General features: G+C 42.0%; 2 protein-coding genes across 2 annotated transcripts; both read left to right on the top strand.

Annotated features, from left to right (window-relative positions):
- Window positions 1–148: 148 nt before the first annotated feature.
- Window positions 149–6403, top strand: LOC119741922 (short-chain collagen C4-like). The gene is made up of 6 exons (XM_038217874.1): window positions 149–481; window positions 1159–1327; window positions 1693–1802; window positions 2755–2836; window positions 5172–5279; window positions 5498–6403. Exons 1-6 carry the CDS (start codon window positions 299–301, stop codon window positions 5986–5988), a joined length of 1143 nt encoding a protein of 380 aa, XP_038073802.1. The 5' UTR covers window positions 149–298; the 3' UTR covers window positions 5989–6403.
- A 1581-nt stretch (window positions 6404–7984) lies between these two features.
- LOC119741821 (short-chain collagen C4-like) lies at window positions 7985–18281 on the top strand. Its single transcript, XM_038217727.1, has 6 exons — window positions 7985–8677; window positions 12602–12785; window positions 13066–13190; window positions 14872–14971; window positions 15910–16032; window positions 16488–18281. The coding sequence occupies exons 1-6, from the start codon at window positions 8396–8398 to the stop codon at window positions 16976–16978; spliced, it is 1305 nt and encodes a 434-aa protein (XP_038073655.1). The 5' UTR covers window positions 7985–8395; the 3' UTR covers window positions 16979–18281.
- The last annotated feature ends 3670 nt before the right edge of the window (window positions 18282–21951 follow it).

Raw genomic sequence — 21951 nt, 5'->3', positions numbered from 1 at the left:
CTAAAATGAGAATAGCAGAGACCAACGCAGAGAAACATTTTGGCGCCAAAAAAAAATTAATTAAGCCCCGCCCTGTAATGTTTTGACCAATCATAATGGTGATTAATGCCCCGACATGCGTGCCGTTACGTATGACGCACGCGTCACGTGGCTGGAACATGGAGCGTGTTTGTGTCGTGGCCCACTTGCACTTGCGATGGGCGGGGCTTAACCGCTCTGTCTATTAAAAGTGACACCGTCAAATTTAACCAGACACATCTTCATTGCGAGTCGAGTGTACACCTCAACCATCGCTGCAATGACACTAATGAACAAGTCTTCAGATATTGGAATGGAAATGTTTGACCAAAGCAAACAGTCTAACAAGAATGCAGTGTTTTGGCGTTGGTTTGTGGCAGGGACACTGCTGAACCTGTGCATCACATCGGTCCTGGTTGGCCTGACTGTGTTCTACGTCCACACGGAGCTACAGTCAGTAAAGGTGAGTCATTTGTATAAACCTGGATGCTTGTTTTAATTTTGACATGTTTATCAAAACAGCGAAGAAATGAAATGAAATGATTGAAATGGGATACATTTTATAATGACTGACAATTAAGTTTTATGGGCTGCGTATAAATATTGCGATTGCATATACTGTACAGGGTATCAACATAATGAATACTTATCTGAAAATAGTGGATCCGTATGTTTAATTTATCGACTTGAAACTGTCAGAGAGGTGGCATATAAAAGGCTGGTTTTGTAGCTCTCCAACCCCCACGTCATAGATGAGTGAGTTCCAATAATTCATGTAATTCACGGTGCTGCTAAATGGTAGCACTCAACGAATTGTATATTTGAAGGCGAAGTTATATTATACAAATTGATTGCGCATAAACGTCTCATGGTACATGTATATCAATAAAGAATTCCAAATGTGTTCCGTTTATTCCTCAAAATTAGCCATTGCAGGCCAAATTGCGTCCATGACGTACGTAGGTTATAGTTCAACAGCCCTTGACAACTTCAGCACAAGAAGGATCAACGACTAGAAGTTTATGCAGCAACTTAATAGTCACTAAATGAAATATCTCCAAGGAGAACGCCACATTAGATTCTCTCTGCTGACCATTTTATTTTCGATATTACAACATATACTGTGTCTGTTTTTATCAGCAACGAATAGCGAGCAACGAAGAGCGTTTGTCATTAGTCGAGAGGGCCATGCCACAAGAAAATAATGACCCGACTTCGACAAATGCCCAACTGCGAATTCGAAGGGACCAAGTGCCAGTTAGCCACAACGCGGACCAAAATCTGACGTTTCCATTTCGACGGGACATTGGTAAAGAATGTTGTTCCTTTCGAAAAAAAAATACAAACCATATTTTCATTTCAGAAGTTACTCCAAAATACTGACAAGTTTGACCTGAAACATTCAAATCACAGAGGAGGGAAGTTCTGATGACTCGAACTTTAAAAGCAGAATCCTTCTGAATCTGGAAAAAAAATTGCTCAAAGATCAAAACTCCAGGCCTGATCCGTTAACTTCGCGATCTACACCTTAAATTATTATCGTCATTTGATTTTGTGCATTACTTTTTTACATTGCTGCTGCTGAATTGAAGTGGATGCTACTTTTGCTCCTAATAGTTCTTCCGTGCTAGTTTTTGTTTAATCGTTTGGTTTTCTAACTTCCACAAAATCAAGGGCCTTTTGTATATGGAGGCTGTCGTGATGGTAGGGACGGACGTGATGGACGAGATGGAATTCAGGGCCCAGCAGGCCAGCCTGGCCCACAAGGAGTCAAAGGCGAACCGGTAAGAATCCCCATCAGACATTCCTCAGACATTATCCAGTTGTCAAAGAAGTCGCCACAAAGTTTTTCAAAGCACCAAACTTGGCGCGCAGATTTGTAGCTGATTATGCGGACGATTTCGACACGCTGCAGCATAAACCGTTAATTAGACAAAATCCTTCATTGTTTGTTTTTATTACCAAGCGCACACCAGTATGCTTAGAAGCCTCATAAATCAACTCCTACGCTGCAGTACACTGGCTCTCAAAGACCAGAAATACCGCCGAGTCCGTGTGCAAAATACAGTTTTTGCTGGCGGATGTCAACTCTTCCACAAAATGCCATTTGCGCTATATCTCTTGGTTGCACACTGCATTTTGAACCGCTCCTTCAAACAATTTTGAGTGACATTGTTTCCGAGTTGAGTTCAAATGTCTGTCCTCGGTCCTAGTCCTCTTAAAGTCCTCGGATGTCATACCCGAGTCTGGATCCTCAGAGACCAAGTGTGAATCCCTCAATCTTAACCAGAGTCTTCACAATTCAACTCAATTTGGGTTGGAGTCGAAATCATATCTTCCTAGTCATCCGGCATCGTTATTCCTATAGGGGGCGTTGTTCTAAGCGGACGATCATGGGCACTTTCGGCCAGTAGGTGGCGCTCTTCATCCTGGCACATTTGCCGACGGACACACGATTTTACCGTCAGCAAGACAATTTACAACACAAAGCTATTCTTTATTTTAACCGAATTTTGAACGTCGAGGCATAGTGGGGGCTCAGTACTCCAGCAGGGGGCCCGTCCCCCGTGCCCCCCCCCCCCCCCCCCCCCCCCCACTTGGTTGCATTTTGTGTCCACCATCTCAAAAACTAACATGGGCTCGACTCTCGCTACGCTAACCCATACTCTACTCATATACCTATGAAACTGAGGCTTGCTTGATTAAACCAGCATGTTTTTATTCGCTTACTTTTAGGGCTTACCAGGTGCTGCTGGAATTCGAGGACCTCCTGGCAAAGCCGGACCCAGAGGGCCAAAGGGAGACTCAGAGGACACGGGTTCGTTTCGCCTTATATATATTACATCCAAAAATGTGAGAGATAAACAAGATGAACGATTTAAAGGTGCACACTCCAGGCCCTTTATTACACACTGAGGTTTTTCCTGACAAAAAAATATTGTTCACTTTATTTTTACGAAAGCACTGGCAGGAGCTTCTATATGTCACTTGGTGGTCGGTTGGTCGGTTGGTCTGTCGGTCCCCGAAAATTGACCAAAAAACATTTTGACTAAATATTGACCAAATGCCATGCCGTCGTCAGTAAAGTGCACTTTTGACGATAGTTATCGGAAAACGGGCTTTGACTCCATCGATGCGCAAGCGCATCTATTTTTTTCGCATACGTATTTCCCCGGAAAAATGACCAAAAACGAACCCCCTAAGTTTTCCATAAAATATAACTACCAAGTTTTAATTGAAAGAAAAAAAAAGAAATGAAATATTTAACAAAAATTGTTTGTAACAATTTGTAAAGTTGTTTATGCAAACTTTGAAAATAAAGGCAAGATAATGCGCAGTAATGTTATAGTCACGTGGTATAGAGCGCGCTATTTTTATGGGAAACTTATTACAGGGCTTATTTTGGTCAATATTCGGGACGTGATTTTCGCGTGGGATGGCACGGCGGCTCGGGCTTGTGCATTCTAAGGCGGCCATAGCTTATCGTGCACTCGCACTTGTTTACTATTTAAGGCGACTGCGACATTCCGAAAACAAATTGCCTTGTGGGTTGTTTTTTTTGCGCACGAACGGTGCCGACATGCAAGTAGACTGGTTCCAGGTCCCGTTAATTGATCCCTGATAGTGAAAGAGAGTTATGAACCCTTCCAGTTCCAAGAACTGGATTGTTATTGGACTGCGGGCAACTAATTCGAACTTTGTGCAGTCGTCATTCCATAACTTAGGCCTAAACTGTGCCGATTTTTTTTTTCACACGAAAATCTATTTGCGGATGAACGCGAGAAAAACTCGAACATTTCTTTTTTCATTCAAATGGGTGTTTCATACAATCATTAGGCTACTTTTTTTTTTGTTTTACTGGGGAATGCACTACTCGAATTATCAAACTGTGCGTTGAGGTTGCTGATCAACCTTTTTAAAGGCGCTTTATTGGGATAAAGTCCCTCCAAGTCCTCCCTTCAAAATATGACCGGATCTTGCGAAATGAGTGATCAGGATATTACCACTTGGCCTGTTTGTTTTTATGGGCAATGCAAAGAGCATAGTACACTCTTCATCTTTGTACAAATGTTGATTTTTCCAACCCTTTCTGAGCCAGTATCTAAATTTCACCTGTAACTTGCTCCTGCCTGGATGATTTTCAAACCGCGTAATGTAGTTAAATGGGTTTATTCTGAAAGTGAAAAGGACCTCCCAAAACACGAGCCAAACATCTCATCAGAGTTGTTTCCTACTTCAGCAATGTGTTTATGCTGATAGATAATCTCTGGCATGTTTACCATTGTGGCTGGGACAATTATAAACAGAGAAATGTGAGTAGCCTTGATTTCAGGCTGGCTCCCAGGTGTAGGGATCACATGTTTATACGAGTCCATGTAAATCGTAATTTTCCCACAAAATCCAAGCCCCTGAGAGGTGCAGACCAGTAAATCGGTCCAAAATTGCCTACGCCAGCCAAGTCACGATTTGAATGCCCTCAAATTATTCGGTATGAGAACATTTTGTGAGCCATAAATTTGAGGGTTTGTAAAAAGAAGAGTGGAATTCAGCCGTACACAGGACTGTGAGCTTGTATTTCTGTGAAATTAGGAAGAAATTTTCAAAATGGCGATGGGCTTCAGGACGGGTGATCATCTTCGGATGGAAAGTTCTCCCAAAAGTCATTGAATTCCACCCCCACCCCCCCCCCCCCAAAAAAAAGTAAGAGAAAATGAAAGATGATGTATAAGCTGTATAATTCGATGCGTGTCTTGCATCGGAGAGTTGTGAGTATTTTTAATACTTATTTTGGGAAGTGCGCATAATTCCACTGAGGTCTACGGCAATATATTTACTGGTCTGGACCCTGAGGCCTGTCAAGACAGTGAAACCCCCTCTGAAGGACGCCTCATGGTCCATACACGGATCTGCTGATATATGACTTCCGGCAAGTTACAATGCAACTTAAATTTAGAAAACATAGAAATATGTGAGTTATTTGGTAGACCTATAATTCCAGGCTCGCTCAGAAAAGGCAGTTCACTCAAAGTAAACAACTCTGTTGACTTCGGTCATCATTGATTTTGGTAAATTTCAACCTATTTCTACAATAATTGTGAACATGATAAGTTTTCTTCTTCTTCTTCTTTTTTTTTTTTTTTTTTTTTTTTTAGAGCCAAGTGACCACCATGACAACATAAGGGTGTCAGGGGGAGAGACTTACATCAGATGGGGGCGCACTATTTGCCCCAATCACACAGGCACGGAACTGGTGTACGCAGGTAGGCCGTGCAATGATATTATGGAACTGTTAAAAGAGAATTGTTTGGTAAATTATTCTTTGTGTGGTAGGGATGGACACACTCTGCATTGGGGCTGTTCAGAGCGGACAATCTTGAATACTATCGGACGTTTGACTCCCTCTAGAGATTCCCTTGTTCCCGATCTCGTAAACTATTCCTTTATGTTGAAATATGCATATTTTTAAATCCCAATGAAGGCTTCGCAACCGGTGAGCATTACACCCACAAAGGCGGCTCCGTGGATTTTATCTGCCTTCCCACTGATCCTGACTGGGCGGCATCTTACAACGACGGGTGGAACTCGCTATCTCATCTGTATGGAACAGAGTACGAGGTAAGCAACTACGATCCCTTCTCCCACGAGAACGCCGAGGTACTTCACGACCATGACGTGCCGTGCGCCGTGTGCCGTCTCACGGACCGCGGGACCCAGCACCTGTTCCCAGCCAAGCTCGGCTGTCCTGAGAACTGGACGGAGGAGTACAGAGGCTTCCTCATGTCTGGACATTACACCCACGAGCAGCGGTCCAAAGCTGTGTGCGTGGACCAAGCCCCGGAGGTGGTCTCTGGCAGTCACGCTAACCAAGACGGAGCACTGTTGTACATCATAGAGGGGGCCTGCGGGTCCCTCCATTGCCCCCCGTACGTCAACGGGCGTGAAATAACCTGTACCGTCTGCAGCATCTAAGGCGGCTGACATGTCACTCTATAGTCGATAGTATTGTGCCGACGTCTGGGAAATGATGACTGGAAGCGGACTTCATGGTCTAGAGTAACATTATTTGCTGTTTGTCTCTTACTGCATTGATGTGCACTTGCTCAGTTGTCATGCTTGCAGTTATCATGCTTGTAATGCTTGTCACTTGCTTATAGTTATCATATAGATATAGATTGGGAGTTCGTTCAGATCCCAGCAAACAATTTCTGAAAGCCTGAGTGTGGGCTCCTTGCACAAGCACCCACAACGATTATTATTTTAGGTATGGCAGACACCCATAGGAGGGCGCTGTTTGATTTGGTTAAAGTCTTTTGTATTTACCCAAACCAAATATCGCCCTCTATTGTGTCGGCCATATCTTAAATAGGCCATGAAGATTAAGATTTTACCTCGCTTTCAATTTAATATGGCCGACTCGTGAATAAAGCCTATTGAAACTTTTTTTTGATGTGCACATGGGCTGGTTAAACTTGTTTATACAGATGACGAGTTAGTTAAACCTCATTAAACTCCCACTGTCTGAATATGGACCCGCGCACGCCCTCAACGGTAATAAAGAGAAAGTTGGGAGGGACCATTGGGAGAGATTATGAACCAATTGCCGATGTGTCCCTCATACTGAAGCTCTCGTGAGTGGTGACGAAGCGCCATGTTCAAGCACGGAGTCCATAATACGCAGAGGCTCAGTTGTTCAATCAAAGATGATCTTTTCATCGCGTGAAAAACGTCATGATTAAACTTCTCTGTTTTGTATTCAAATTCTTAGCAATGTATGGACTCATACTTTGGTTAAAAATTGTTGTCTACCAAAGACCTGCACATTTATATTAATGCATCTTATATACAATGTAGTGTATCGCGTATTACGTAAAATGTGTTGCCTTGTCAGTCACTACAAGAGGAATATGCCACTTGACATGTTGTTGATTTCAGCAGCATCAAATATGTCGTCAACATGTCAAAACGATATTATCATACTATGAGTGGTATTTAGTATTGATCCAAATCATACTATTTTCTCATTTTGATGAGAAATAATATGCATTAAAAGTTCATTCTTCAAAATATTTGTGATTTTGCACCCCTGTCATACAGTGTGGTTAAAAGCATATTAAATTCGATTGAAGAGCGCCCTGTATTGTACCCAGACAAAATAATGATTAGCTATTGGAAATAAAGGTTTGTCATAAGCATTGAGAGGATGTGCACTGTTGCAAGTTTCATTTCTGTCTTTGTCAAAAGAGGAGGTTGTGTCTGTTTAAACGGTCTTTAGACCTGGCCTATTAAAAGAGAGAAAATAACATTTTAAGCGGTATCAAAACGATATCGATATATATTAACAGTATCAGAAATGTCATTAGTCTCGACAGCGAACTACATGTGAGCGAGGACACATCATCATCAATTGGGGCTCAGATACTAGATTGCCATAAGGCCACTCGTGAAAATTTCGAGGATTTTTTTCCGAAAATTTCCTCTGAAATTTACATGGAAACAAGAAAATTAGGAATGCTCAGATTTTCACTCTATATTACATATAGTTACCAGGTAAGTTGCATCCAAACAAAAATAAAATTACTAGACATTTCATATTTCTTTGCCAAAAAAAAGAAGAAGCAAATTTTAGGCAGTTTTCCACAGTTGGCTGTTTGGCCCATAATACACAGAGGCGGGTAGTACCAGCAAAACCCTATTCATGCGGCCACATCAACTGCATTATAACAAGAAGGCAACACCAAACAAGTACATGTACATGTATAGCTGCAACGTCAGCAGCAAATACAACACTGAGCAACCTGGAAATAGGTTTCCCAGACCGTTTCTTTAGTAAACAAAACGCTCAAGGTACACCTCTTTACCATTTTGAAGGCCCTTGTGTAAAATTGAGCGCTGTATCCTTCTTGGTATACTTCCTTCTTCCTGGCATTAATGTGTCTTTATCCTGTTGAACTACGACACAATTTCGAATGGTACTTTCCCTCCGTGGCTTTATGTCGAGGGTTCAACCTTTTGCATCCTCTCGTTCCTTGTTTTGCTTCCGCAAAATCTGATTTGTATCTTCTTTAAGCTTCAACAATAGCTATGGCATTATGGTTGAACTAAAAAGGAACGCACCAGATTATTAACCGCTTACAGAGGGGTTTTCAAAACCAAGGCACGTTGCTGGCTTCGGCTCATAGATTTCTAATAATTAAGCAGCCCTTTAGGTCCAAACCAAAAGGAAATTCCTTGAATTGTGGACTCAGATTTAAGATTTGAATTACCAGAAGCAGAACACGGACCTAATTTGTGCCAGAATCCAGAGTCAAAAGCGTTCACAAATCCTCTGGAGCCTGAGCCGGGAGGAAGCCAGTTATTGCAAAACCCCAAAGTCTGTATGCCATCACTGACAAACTCACTAGGTATCTGGCAGTCAGAGTCCTGGGACCGAGCGGCAGTGCGGCATTCTTATTCTCAGTTACTGGACAACATGGCTCCCAATCACAAGCTTTCCGAGGTATCTGTCGATGGAGAATATCTCACGGGGAAGAACTACCTGGCTAAGAACGGGAGGTTCTGGCTCTGGTTTTTGGTGGGAACGCTGCTGAATGTGTGCCTCATCGCGGCCTCGGTCGGCCTGACCGTGATGTACGTCCACACGGAGCTGCAGTCACTCAAGGTAGGCCTGTATTATGTTTACGATGGCGTTTCAGAGTCGCATCGAAACAAAGTGTAAGATTTGGACTTTTATAAAAAGATGGACGTTCGAAACATTTTGGGGCGACAACAGGCGCGATTCGCCGAAATATCGACTGTTTCAGTCGTTTGGAAGGACTCCATGTCTTGTCAACAGGAAATCTATAAACACAGTTTTTAAACTGTAAGAACTTTGAGGTTGGACAAGTCCGTAAATTCGGACGTACATCGCAGATACTTTAATGGGCTGCTGTTGGAAACACCATTAGTAGAACACAATTATAGACCTAACGTACCACTACCTTAATGACCTGGTAAATGTACATCATGTGGTCGGACGTGCGTTGGATTTCACGGAATTTCCCAACTGAAACCTGATTGGCGACTTCAGTCGCTCATCGTACTTTTTCGGATCGGTAAGAAACTTGAACGCCAGTCTAAAACGAATTAAAGCCTGTAAGAGTCGTCAGTCATGCTTAACAATCTCGTGTGATAAAATGCACGCTTAGATAAACAGTTGGGAAAGTCAGTGATAACTTTGTTGATGACAAATCTGAATTATAGAGGTAATGGTAACCCTGGCATAGAAAAAGCATTAGCGGAGCACACTGGAGTACTTGAGATCCCAACATTGTGCGGGGGGACTAGTAACTATCTTTATTTTCTGGAGGGGTACTAAAACAACTGTGGTAAAATAATGGGAGGGACGGGCAGGGGCACAGGCCTTAAGAGTAAGAGGCAGTGCCCCCATTCTCCCTCCGCTTCAAATAAGCCATTCCCAGGTGCTAAATGGGGTTGGTTCCAATATAATTGGAGGGATATTAATTTTCATCTCTAATGTGGATGAGAAGACGCATAGAGCGAAACACTCGACGAAGCTGCAGGAATCAATTCCGGCTTCTCTATTAAAGTCTATTGAAACAACCTTTGAACCTCCCTTCAGTCGCTGACTAATGTTATAAAACTATAGTCAAACCCACGGACGTGGAGCCATTTTGGCGTCGCGGGAGACCACGGTCTCGGATCCTTTCAGGAGCAAACATTTCTCGGAGGCCGAGTAAAACTTGCTCTTATATACAAAAAATGTAGATGGTTGAACCAACTTGAATAAAAGTTGAATCGACTTTTTCCTCGCAGACGGTCTCGCAAATTGTAAGAAGTTCAAGTTTACGTTTGTTGAGTCCAATACTGAAACTTAATTATGACCTTCCTCCATGATTCAGACCGTTTGTAATTTTATGGTAACACTCAACATTTTCATTTCAAATGACACCTTCACGTTTTATGGCATTATGATTTATTGTCAAAACTGTACAATCAGCCTTCGACTGTGTACTCCTTTTCACTACGTTTTCCAAATGCAACTGCCTCACAAAATGCCGATTTAACAGACCAACGGGAACATTTACAGACAGTTGCCATGGTGCACAATTATCATGTGCGTAAGTCGATGGGGGACAGGGGGAACCCACCAATGCTCTGTTGTTTCCACCATGTGTTTATAGCTCCATGCTTCCACCGAGGCTGAGCGTTACGGTGAGTTCGCTGCCCTCCACGTATAATTCAGTGTCGCGTTATAATTTCGGGGGCATGCGCATGTTTTGGGATCAACAAAGGATCGATGCATTGCTTCAAATATCGCAATCTTTGAACCATGTTGGGTTGGAATAACGAAGAGTGCATAATAATATCCATTGGCGGTTGTTGGCTGTTTGGCCTTGCTTTATTAATTAGGGTTGAACCAACTTGAATAAAACAGTTAAATCGACTTTTTCCTCGCAGGTCTCGCAAATTGTAAGAAGTTCAAGTTTACGTTTGTTGAAGAGTCAAATACTGTACCTTCATAATGACCTTCCTCCATGATTCAGACTTTGTAATGTTATGGTAACACACTCAACATTTTCATTGCAAATGCCACCTTCACGTTTTATTGCATTATGATTTATTGTCAAAACTGTACAATCAGCCTTCGCCTGTGTACTATACGGGAAGTCTTTCAACTCAGTTTTCCCACAAAATAATGCGACTGCCTCACAAAATGCCAATTTAACAGACCAACGAGAAATTTTACAGACAGTTATACATGCCATGGTACATAATTATCATGGGCGTCAATCGGTGGGGGACGGGGGACCTCCACCCCAACATTTTAAAGCGGGGAATATCGTTTTGTCCCCCGCCCCCACTTTTTCTTCCCCGAATAAAAATTGTAGCCTACTATAATATTCTTTTGCTCAGAATAGCTGATTCAATGACTCCAAACTCGAAAATGATGTTTAAAATATGATCTTTAAGTTGTTCAAACAATACAGTGGTTTTACTATCGTGGTCAGAAATTGCCTCAGATAGCGCCACAGAAATTGCTTTTCTATAACTGCATGTCTTCTCAACTAAATCCCCATTTACATTTAACTCCCCACATTTTCAACCCCAACACAAATACGCCCTACCCGATCTATGATCGGGTAAATCAGCTTGTGTACAATACAGTCCCCAATTCGCTGATTGGTCTTTGCTACCTCGATTTCTGCCGCTGGATTCCATATTTAAGACCAACATCTGATTTTGTACCAATTTAATTTAATCAATTTTTTAAACAACAGTTGTATTTTGTATAGTGTTCTAAATGACCAAAAACACCTTCTCAGCTCGGTAGATTAATCTATAAGTGGTTTGGTATCGAACTCCTTATGCGCACGTCCAGATTAACCATATCACGTCCGCAATGCTTGCAACATCTTTCTTGTTTTGAGTTCAGTTTGAATCTCCGAAAAAAGGGGAGTTGCAATGTAGTTCACTCTGCCTACACTATCTTTTTCCTTTTCCTTGCATGATATGAACAATATTGCAGATGGCCTGTTCAATTATCATTGCCTCCATGAGTTGTGTACATTTAGCTATAGCTGTGGTGTGATCATCCGGGAAAGGAAATCGTCAAATCGGGACGGGCATAATATTTATTTTGAGCAGTTGGAATACTCATTACTCGCCGGCCTGAACTATCTTCTGGTGACCCCCTGACGCTTTGCGACAATTGAACTCATGATAAATCACCCGACGGAAATACCAGGAGGAAACCACAATGGGAGCCATGCACGCGCTCAGTTTATGCGGGCAAAGGTTCGGGAATTGTTACGAAGTTAACTAATTCACTTGGCGATCTTTCAAAAATGATTTCGGTAAAATTCGGGATTAGCTTAAATAATTTAATCTGGCTTAGAGATTCGTAATGTATGAGTTATCGTTTAGGCCTCCAGGTAATAAATGTGCAGGGAAGAAAGAAATTAGGATGCTTACCCCAAGCATCCTTCCCTACGAAAAAGCTGCCGTACACTCTTCCACGTTTGTGATTGTCCGACGTGGAAACAAGAAAATAATTCGGGCGTTTCACAATGCAGTGCGCCATCAAGAGTTTGCCACGGAGAGTTCATTTTCTCCAGTGCATGGTGGGAGATGATCGACAAATTTGCAGCGCGGGACTTTTGAAATTAGTTAGTTTTTCCGGTCCGTAGTTTCATAAGCGTATGATTCGAGGATCTGTTTGCCTTTTTCTTTTCTTTTTATCAATATGGTGGGGTTTTTTGTAAGGCGGCAGTACGCTATGCCCCAATCTATAACAAAATAGCTCAAGTTGTCTACTGATACTCGTTCAATTGGGCCGTGTTTTGTCGACCGTGAACTTGAAAAATGGACTCTCCGTGGCAAACTCTTGGTGGCGCACTGCATTGTGAAACGCCCGAATTTAAATGTCCCAAGTAATGTGGATACTCGTTTCTCGTATAAAATACCTGGCAAAGTCATTAAATACACCACTCAAATGAGGATGAGTTAACCGGTGTCAACAATAATTCCAATCCTCATGCGAAATGGGCAAGCCCCTGAAACTGGTGGGTTTTTTTTTTAACAGGACCAGATGCAAATTCACGAAGAGCGTTTGGCATGGTTGGAAGATGCCTCGTCGAAACAAGACGCCGGGAAGGAAGGCGTCCCAACCTGGAAGTATGCCCAGTTGCGAACGAGACGAGATCAGGAGCCTCAAGTGTCGTCTGGCAACAGCGGCCAACAAAATGCAACGCTCCTTCCGGGTTACGGTGGGTAAAACTACAAATCATAATATGCATTAATTTTTAATCAAAAAATCCTCAAGAGCAATAAATCGGAAATAATTGGCATTTTACTTCATTGAAAAGTAGGCCTCGATAAGACACAGTGATTAAAGACAGAAAAGTTCCCTTTTAGGGAAAAAGGAAAATGATAATATGACACCATTACGGCGTCCATTATCCGAACACAATGCATTAACCACTGAGTCACGATACTGGCTCGAAATCTAAAACCTCGTATCTCTAAATACATTGCTTTATTCGACAGGACCAGGAAACGCAGGTGTTGTTTTCTGCCGGGACGGTCGTGATGGGAGAGACGGTAAGGATGGACATGACGGAGCCCAAGGACCAGCGGGACCGGCCGGCCAGTCAGGAATCAAGGGCGAAAAGGTAAACATAGGGTCTGCCCTTTGCCGAAAAAAAACTGCTGGAATTGACGCTTATAGGTAAAATCTGCATTAGCCTTTTGGTGTTTTTTTTTAGATTATGGACACAATTGGAGGTCACTATTTGGAGTGGTAAATGTTGGGTAATGAACAGGGAGATTACGCACTCTTAGGCCCAAAAAAAATCTCCGGTTTCTGGTATGGAGCTTGCCCAAAAAGTGGTACGGCGACGCGGCTTTTTTTTTTTTTTACCTGTTTTTTTTGCTTTAAATGTCGGCTGATGACTGCAAATGGTGCCTGACTAAACTTAGGGCAAATATTATGGGAGACCAGAGAGGCCACATAAAGCTTATTCTTGATCATAACCCCATCTAAAAACACGTTAAAATTGTGCAGCAGCAGGATTCCAGTCAAACCAGTGAGTTTGGCGGTTTTGAGACATCTTGTTTCATTGAAAAAAAAACTTTTTCATTTTGCCGACGCCCATGGCTATGGCGACGCGCGCGCATACCAGAAACCGGAGACTTTTTTTTTGGCCTTAAAAGCGCCTTCGTATTGTGTCCAGCACTCATAAAAAATGCTAAATAACCCGGCAAAATTTGAAAAATCGTCTACAGTTCAATGTGCAGCACCAAGAGTACAAGATTATGTCATTGTGTTGGTAGTTTCGTTAGTTGGAGTATAGAAAAATCGAAAAAGCGACCTGATAAAATGTAAACAAAATGAATTATTGAACAAATCCAATGCGCAAAGGTGAAGAGGTGTAGGCCTACTATAATTATGATGGACAGGCTATCGTAACTGTATCAAGATTTTCTGTAAAAGTCACTGTGTTAAAGATGATCTTAACGACACTGAAGTGTTCAGAGTGAGTCCAGGGAAGGGATGGTTGGGCTGGATGACCATCCCCTTTCAGGGGAGGATCCAGGAATTTTATCAGGGGGGGGGGGTCATCAGAATTTTGTTTTGAAATGTAGACAGGTTTTTTTTCTCCGGACGCTTGGCCTCCGCAAATCAAAGGGGGGGGGGGGGGGGGGGGGGGGGCTCGTACCATATTTTCAATGGGTGCGCTGTTCAAATTTGACGATTATTAACACTATATTACAAAATATTTGACAAATACCCCTAACCAAGCTGGCTCTGTCCGTAGTTTGTGCACAGGCGGACATTATTACCAGTATATTTTTTCGGGGGTGTCAGAGCAGGGGGGGGGGGGGAATTATTTTGAAGGATTTTCTATGATGGTTTTTTTTGGGACAGAGCTGGGTGTTTTTTTTTACTAACCCCCCCCCCCCCCCCTGGATCCGCGCCTGCCTTTCCCTCTGACCGACCAATGTTGATTATTTACACAGTGGACAAATACATTTGTTTACGGTCGATCTAAAAGGAACCGCACCAGATGCTTAATAACCGCTTATAGAGGCACTTTTCACGCGTTGAACTCCTCATTCACCCCTACCCCTTTTTTAAGTTTTAAACTTCAACAACACATCCCTGACCCCCACTTTGGAAAATCCACGATCCTCCCCTAAAGAGTATTGTAGCATAAAAATAGCATAATAAAAGAAAACCCGTAGTAGGCCTAACAAAGTTACCAACTTGAGTATACTTCCAATTAGGGATCTAAATGATTTATTTTGGCTTTCCAGTGATGATGTTAACTAACTCTAATCTTACCTTAACAGGGAGATCCTGGTATCGATGGGGATCAAGGCTCATCAGGAGTGATGATGCACAGACGGGCCAAGCGAGCCCTCGGCGACGGGGATTCGTCTCTTACAGCAGGTGATGAGCTACAAACATTACAAGATTAATCCATCTGACACATTTCCATAGATATATATATATTTTTTTTACGAATGACCGCTTTATGAATGTGGGAACAATTTTTCCATGGTGGGCCAAATGAAAACCCCGCCCCTTTTTTTCTAATATGGTCGCCACTTCCCCAAAAAGGGTATTGTTTGAGATGGCTCCAAATTTGGATTTTTTTTCTCATGAATATAAACGTTTGTGAGAAGTTTTAATCGTTCATGAAATGTGGGCACAATTTGCCCAAGGTGGGCATAATAATTACGCCCCCCCCCCAAAAAAAGGGTACTTTTCTGGTTGCTCCACATCTAGAAAACACTTATTACCTATATAATTATGTCTTTGTGAAGTTTCCTGCTTTTGTGACAAGTGGGAACAACCGATTTCACTGCGGGCATGATGAGTCTCCCCCCTTTTTTAAATTGCTGCCGAGCCCCTGAAAGGGTAAAGTTGCGATGGCTCCACATCTAAAACATTTTCTGGCATGAACATAAACATCTGTGCCAAGTTTCACACTTTTATGAAAAAGTGCACAATTTTGTCACATATACGCTGGACTAAGATGGTAATGTGCAGTCATGGTGTTTGTCGTGCTGCATTGTATGTGAGAGACGGTTTATGCTGCATAAATTCCCATTCGCAGCGCAGTGTCCCCCGCGTTACAACGTACCGTGTACCTTTCATTGCACACTTTGGATCTTTCCATAAAATGACCAGCAGATTTCATTCACTTTTTATGCAGTGTCCGTTCCGTGGTGCGCACTTGACACAAAACAGACTGTTAAAAACGCTTTCATCGCCAAAGCCGCTTGAGGGTCTCACATTTTTCCTGGTCCCATCATTTTCATCTGTTTGAGGTGTATTGTTGCAATACAATCATTCTATCCTTTTATTGCCTCTTACTGTTACAGAAAATCGGGAGTCAGGCGCACATGACGTGTATCCCACATTGAAGCCGTCTGGGGGTGAGACCTACATCCGATGGGGGCGCACCACTTGTCTGAATGATACAAGCACGGAGCTCGTGTATGCGGGTATGTAGCTTCTTTGTTCACCACAAGTGCAAAATAAAGATTGTAAAAGCTTAATATCTTAACTCTTATCCTAAAGTACACTATAGTCTTAAGCTTGAGATTCACACTAGTTGGCGTCAAAAAAATGGCGTCATTGCTCTCTAAATGTAAAAGAATGAGGAAAACTGTTTTTGTGTGATTTTTCACTCCTTTGGAGTAAAGTTTTGCATATTTTTGAGTAATATTTCACAATGGACCACAGTGAAAACCGCTCAAAAAGAGTTAATTAACTACCACTCTTTTTGAAGGGGGCCATAATGGGGGACAACTTTGAGTGGTTTTTCACTCTTTCACATTTAGAGAGTACTGCGCCCTCTTTCGCTAAAGAAAAATGGCCGATCAGACTCTTGTTACGCCACTGATAATGCGTTCTTTAAAAAGCTTTATTCGAAAAATATTGTCATTTTTGTTCACAGGCTTTGCCACGGGTGCGCATTATACTCACAAGGGAGGTTCTGTGGATTTCTTCTGCCTCCCGTCTGACCCTGAGTGGTCGGCCTCTCACAACGACGGGATCAACTCCAACTCCTTCCTGTACGGAATGGAGTACGAAGTTTCCGGCTTCGATCCCTTCTCCCACGAGAACGCCGAGTTCCTGCACAACCGTGACGTCCCGTGCGCCGTGTGCCGCCTCGTGGACCGCGGGACCCAACTGCTCTTCCCGGCCAAGCTCGGCTGTCCGGAAAACTGGACGGAGGAGTACAGAGGCTTTCTCATGTCCGGACACCACGGCCACGAGCAGCGGTCCAAAGCTGTGTGCGTGGACGTGGCGCCCGAGGCGATCCCCGGCAGTAAGACCAGCCAGGACGGCGCGCTGCTCTACATCATTGAGGGGAAGTGTGGCTCCCTCCTGTGCCCCCCTTATGTCGAAGGGCGTGAAATAGCATGCACAGTCTGTAGCATCTAGAAATCAATGCACGGTCTTTATACCCAACCCCGTCTTGAAATCACTGTTGCGTACAAGAGGGCGTCAGTATACTACATGTATTACCTTTTTCATTTTGTAGAAAGAAATGACTGTACGTCGGTAGGGGTTAATACTTAATGATATTTTATGTTGTGAGCGTTCCTTTAGTAAGAAATAATTATTGGGGTTTTTTTTAATCCAAGCCCGTTGTTTGGTTGTTTCTGAAAAAAAAAACCCAATAATTTCAATCTATGCTGAATAGTCGGATCTCTCCCCAAGTCCCACTGCCGTGTAACGATGTAAACAGGAATCAAGCTATAAACACCAAGGCTTTGCTAAGACGCATCCTTAAAATGTGTTACTGCGCATGGTTTAAAAAAGACTTAGACTTGAGTACCAATCCCTTTACAAACTTGTTTACATTTTCAGCATAACCTTTTGTCCAAAAATTCATATTTCAACTCGCAGTCAAAAGACAAATACTCTTGTTTTCTGGTAGGTTTAAGTTCCACTGCACCAGCTTTTATTTAAGTATCCTCGGACTCGGCAAAGGACCTGACTACAAAACTATCTACACTATCTCCGAGCAGAGGTAACTGCGATCCAGTGAATATAACTCTGATAATATAATTTTCAATCAAAGAATACCACTCAGATGCATGAATTTTATTAAAGTGATAATTATCCTTTGCTTATTATGAAAAATACATGCCTATTATAAAAGATACTTGAAAAGAAGTAGGCGACCCAACTGGTGATGGGCTGGAAAGAGGTTTATTTATTGACTCCGGTTATGGGTACAGGGTTGGTGGTCGGTATGCAAATCCAGTGGTGTGTGTATATGATGTGTAGATCCAACAATCACGTGTGGGCGTGGTAGGTGTGTGGTTCTAAAAGGAGGAATGAACACAAAGGGGAACTAAATTACTATGTGCACAGGCCAAGGAAACCCTTATAATGTCATAAAGATTAACAATATACATGTAAACTTATGTGTGCCCATGATATGGTCAGTCTAGCAATACGTGTAGGCCTACAAACATGCATTCATGAACACAAATATGGAGGAAAAGGGCCCAAATGCTTATAAACACTGCCAAACCTTGGTAAAATAGCACAGGATGTATGGAAAGACCCTAAAATATTGTCAGGAAACTCAATATTCCCAGTAAAGTGCCCACAAAACTTGTATATATAAGCACGCGTATGGCATGACATGTAATTCCCATACGTTATGCCAAATTTAAAAAAAACTTTTTTAGCGTCCCCGCCCGCTTCCTTTGTGGAGTACGCCTCCTTTTTTTTTTACGAAAAAGTGATACATTTTTAACAATGACATCATTTTGGCATCTTTGTCTGTTGCATCAAGCCCATTTAAAGCTGGTAGGCCTATGTCATTTCCTGAGTCAAAGTGGCGGCCATTTAAAAAAAAAAAAGAAGCTGGCGGCCATCTTGAAAAATAGCCCGTTCGGGCGGCCATTTTGGAGGGGAAAAAAGGGCCTCCTTTTTTCAAAAAGGCAGGACGCTAAACATGTTCTTTTTTTATTTGGCCTTATTACAGCGTAAATTGCAACCCAAAGTAAACAAAAAACATGAAGTTAAATCCCCCCAAATATCGTATCTAGATCAACCAAATTTGTACTCACTTTCTGTAATTCACGCATAGGGGGTATTTAAAATTAACCTGGTAATTGGATAATTAAGGCAAATGATGATAAGGAGTCATAAACAAAGATTTTACAGAACAAGAACTATCTGGAAACGACGTGATTCGATAAGGATTAGAAGATTATAAACAGTAAACCACAAGAGGGCGCTCTGGTGGCGTAAACGCTTTCGCGCAATACTTTTCCAAAGCCATTTTTTTCCAACGCTGATCGGCCGATCAGCGTTGGAAATTGATACAAAAATAGCACTTTTCTTGAAAATGACAGTATACCAGGTGCCATGATTTTACAGGATGCTTTACACTGTCATTCACTAACAGTCCAGCAAGGTATTTCAAAATGATTTGGTAGTTTTATTTTTTGATGTTTGCAAATGTTGTATTTTCCCTTTAAGCAAAGACGAGACATAGTCATAAAACCATTCGATAAAGGCCGCGGTGTATGTGTTCTAAACAAACAAGACTATATACATGAGGGGCTACGACAATTATCAGGCCCACATTATGAAGAGATTGATAGGGATCTGACTGGGGAAACCGCGCAACAGGTCGCTCAAGCCATACGCAGACTTCACATTGATGGAGTAATATCCAAAAAAACATTTGAGTTTCTCAACCATGACAACCACGACATCAAAACTCCTTGCCTCTACCTCTTACCGAAAGTTCACAAAGAAGCACCCAAAGAAACGCGGTTTGTGGGGAGGCCTATTATTAGTGGTTGCGGAGGTCCGACTCAATCAATTTCAAAATACATAGACTATTTTCTGCTTCCGATTGTCAAACAACAAAGCACATATACACGCGATTCCGGGCATGTGCTTGAAAAACTTAACAACGTGACATTGAAGCAGGATAGCCTATTGATCACATTGGATATTGTGTCCATGTATACAAACTGCCCACAAGATGAGGCAATTGAATCAGTCTGCGATGCACTTGAAGTTGCCGATAACAGTCTGTACGCAATACCCAAACCTACAAGAGAACACGCTCGCTGTCTCCTGGAACTTATCATGCATCGAAACATATTTGAATTCAATGGAAAGTTCTTCAGACAGAAAATTGGCGTGGCTATGGGAAGCGAATGCAGTCCAGAAATATGCGATATAACCCTGTTCAAATATGAACAAGAAATCATTCTCCCACACAATCCTTCAATTGTGAGTTACATGAGATACAGGGACGACGTCTTAATAATATTTAACGGTAACGAAGACCAAGCCGGTGACCTCGTCCAAACTCTAAACCAAATTCATCCCACGCTCAAGTTCACGTCAGAGATTTCGAACAGTCAAGTCACCTTCCTCGACCTCGTCATCTACAAAGGCGAACGGTTCAAAAAAGAAGGGAAATTGGATACTCGAGTAGCAACCAAAAAAACTGATACCTTTCAGTATCTTGCTCGAGATTCAGCCCACCCTGAGTCAGTATTTGGCGGCTTGATTAAGGGAGAAGTAATGAGATATGACCGTATATGCACACACTCAAAAGAATTTGAGGAGAAGGTTGAATTCTTCAAAGACAAACTACAAAAACGCGGATACAACCAAGAAGATTTAGCCCTTCTTCCCCAAAAAGGCGAAACTCGCGTGAACTCCAAAAAGCGTGCAAAAACCGAAAAGAATATCCCGCTGGTCTTTGTTTTACCCTACAACCCACAAATTAAACACCCAGCTCTTAAGCAGGCCCTTCTGAAACACTGGAATCTGATCAGCGATAATGATTTTCTCAGTGCACTCTTTGCAACCCAACCCATCCTGGCATACAAACGACAAAAAAACATAAAAGATGGCCTGGTCCGTTCAAGGATTAACCCATCTCCACCATCCAACCAAGAAAAAAACTTGGATGAGGAGAACGTTCAAATCCTTTTGGAACTTCTTGAAGAACAGAACTAACATAATGGTCATTTAGGCATGGATTTCGAAATAAAAAATAAAAAATAAGGAATCCACCTAGTCTGATCATTACAAGAAAAGCTAACGCGTAAAATATTCTTTACCATCATTAGCAATAAAGTAAATACGTACAAAAGAATTAAACAAAGGGTGACTGATGAAGTGCGTAAAAAGGGCACAGAAAATATGCACTGTTTCCCCCGACACACAAAAAAGAAAAACAGGTGGGACGGCATATTATCACCGGTATAAATCAAAACATTAAGTGAACTAGAAACAAAAACCACATGTACACAAACCAGTCCCTGCGTCGCCTAAACACCGGATGAGTTTTTTTGAAACTCCCGCTCTCCGGTTATCACCAATCTAATGGGCCCGCTGGCGAGGTATGTGTTGACAAGTTATAACCCACCCATTACCGCAACCCAGCAGTGGAACTGATTTTACTCCCTATATGCGTATTGAATTTCCAAAAAAGGAAAAAAAAACCTTAACAAATACGCTCTAGGCAGTTTAGTCATATAACTACACAGGTATCCATACCAGTGCTTGTAAGTTTTAAATAAACGAAAATCTTCCCTAGCTGGTTGCAAACACAATGTTTTCAAAAAAAGATTCATCAGCTCGCAGAGCCCCTCGTACTCCAATGTTATCATACATCCCATAAAAAGAAAAGAATGAGGAACGGCCCTGCTGATGCTGATAGCAAATCCCATCCCCCTCCCATGTTTTAACCCTAATTCACGGCGGCAACTTTCTTGGAATGACCTTGGAACTTTCCAACAAGTTATTAATATCAACAGATTATTTCCTGAATTTTGCCTGCACAAAACCGGTTCTTCCTTGCTATTTTCCTAGCCAGAAAACCACTTCTTTTTAAGAAAACACAAGTCTGATAAAAACTTAAATACATGGTGGCGGCCAAACTCCATTCCATTTAACTTAAAATGTAGTGGCGACATGTATGATTACGCCCCTTCCTATTAAACACAAAAACACGCTTTCGCACAATACTTATCTTAACGTAGTAGTGCGTACAAACAGTAATAAGATTAAGGATGTTTTACGAAGGGCGTGGTGCTGTTTTAAGGCACGCTGCAAAACATCAGTAATACACCAGTAATATTAAACACAAGAAAATTAATGTAGTGCATAAAATATATATCTTTCTATACTCAGAAGGTTAATAAAAACGCAAGACGTTATGCAAGTTCAAAATGCACCCTGTTATCAGATGCACATAATATAAACCCACAACTTGCAAACCCGGACTATGCCCATATTTATTTGTACTCCGAGTAAAAAGGGATTTTCTAAACTTCGGTTGTCTCGAGCTTGTTCTCCAGGAGAATTTAAGATTTTTCCCCCTTCGTTACATGTATATAGTTACCAGGAAAGTTGCGTCC

This window comes from Patiria miniata, unplaced genomic scaffold (genome assembly GCF_015706575.1).
Source record: "Patiria miniata isolate m_02_andy unplaced genomic scaffold, ASM1570657v1 HiC_scaffold_5, whole genome shotgun sequence".
Taxonomy (NCBI): Eukaryota; Metazoa; Echinodermata; class Asteroidea; order Valvatida; family Asterinidae; genus Patiria; species Patiria miniata.
This window is presented reverse-complemented; position numbering and strand designations above follow the sequence as displayed.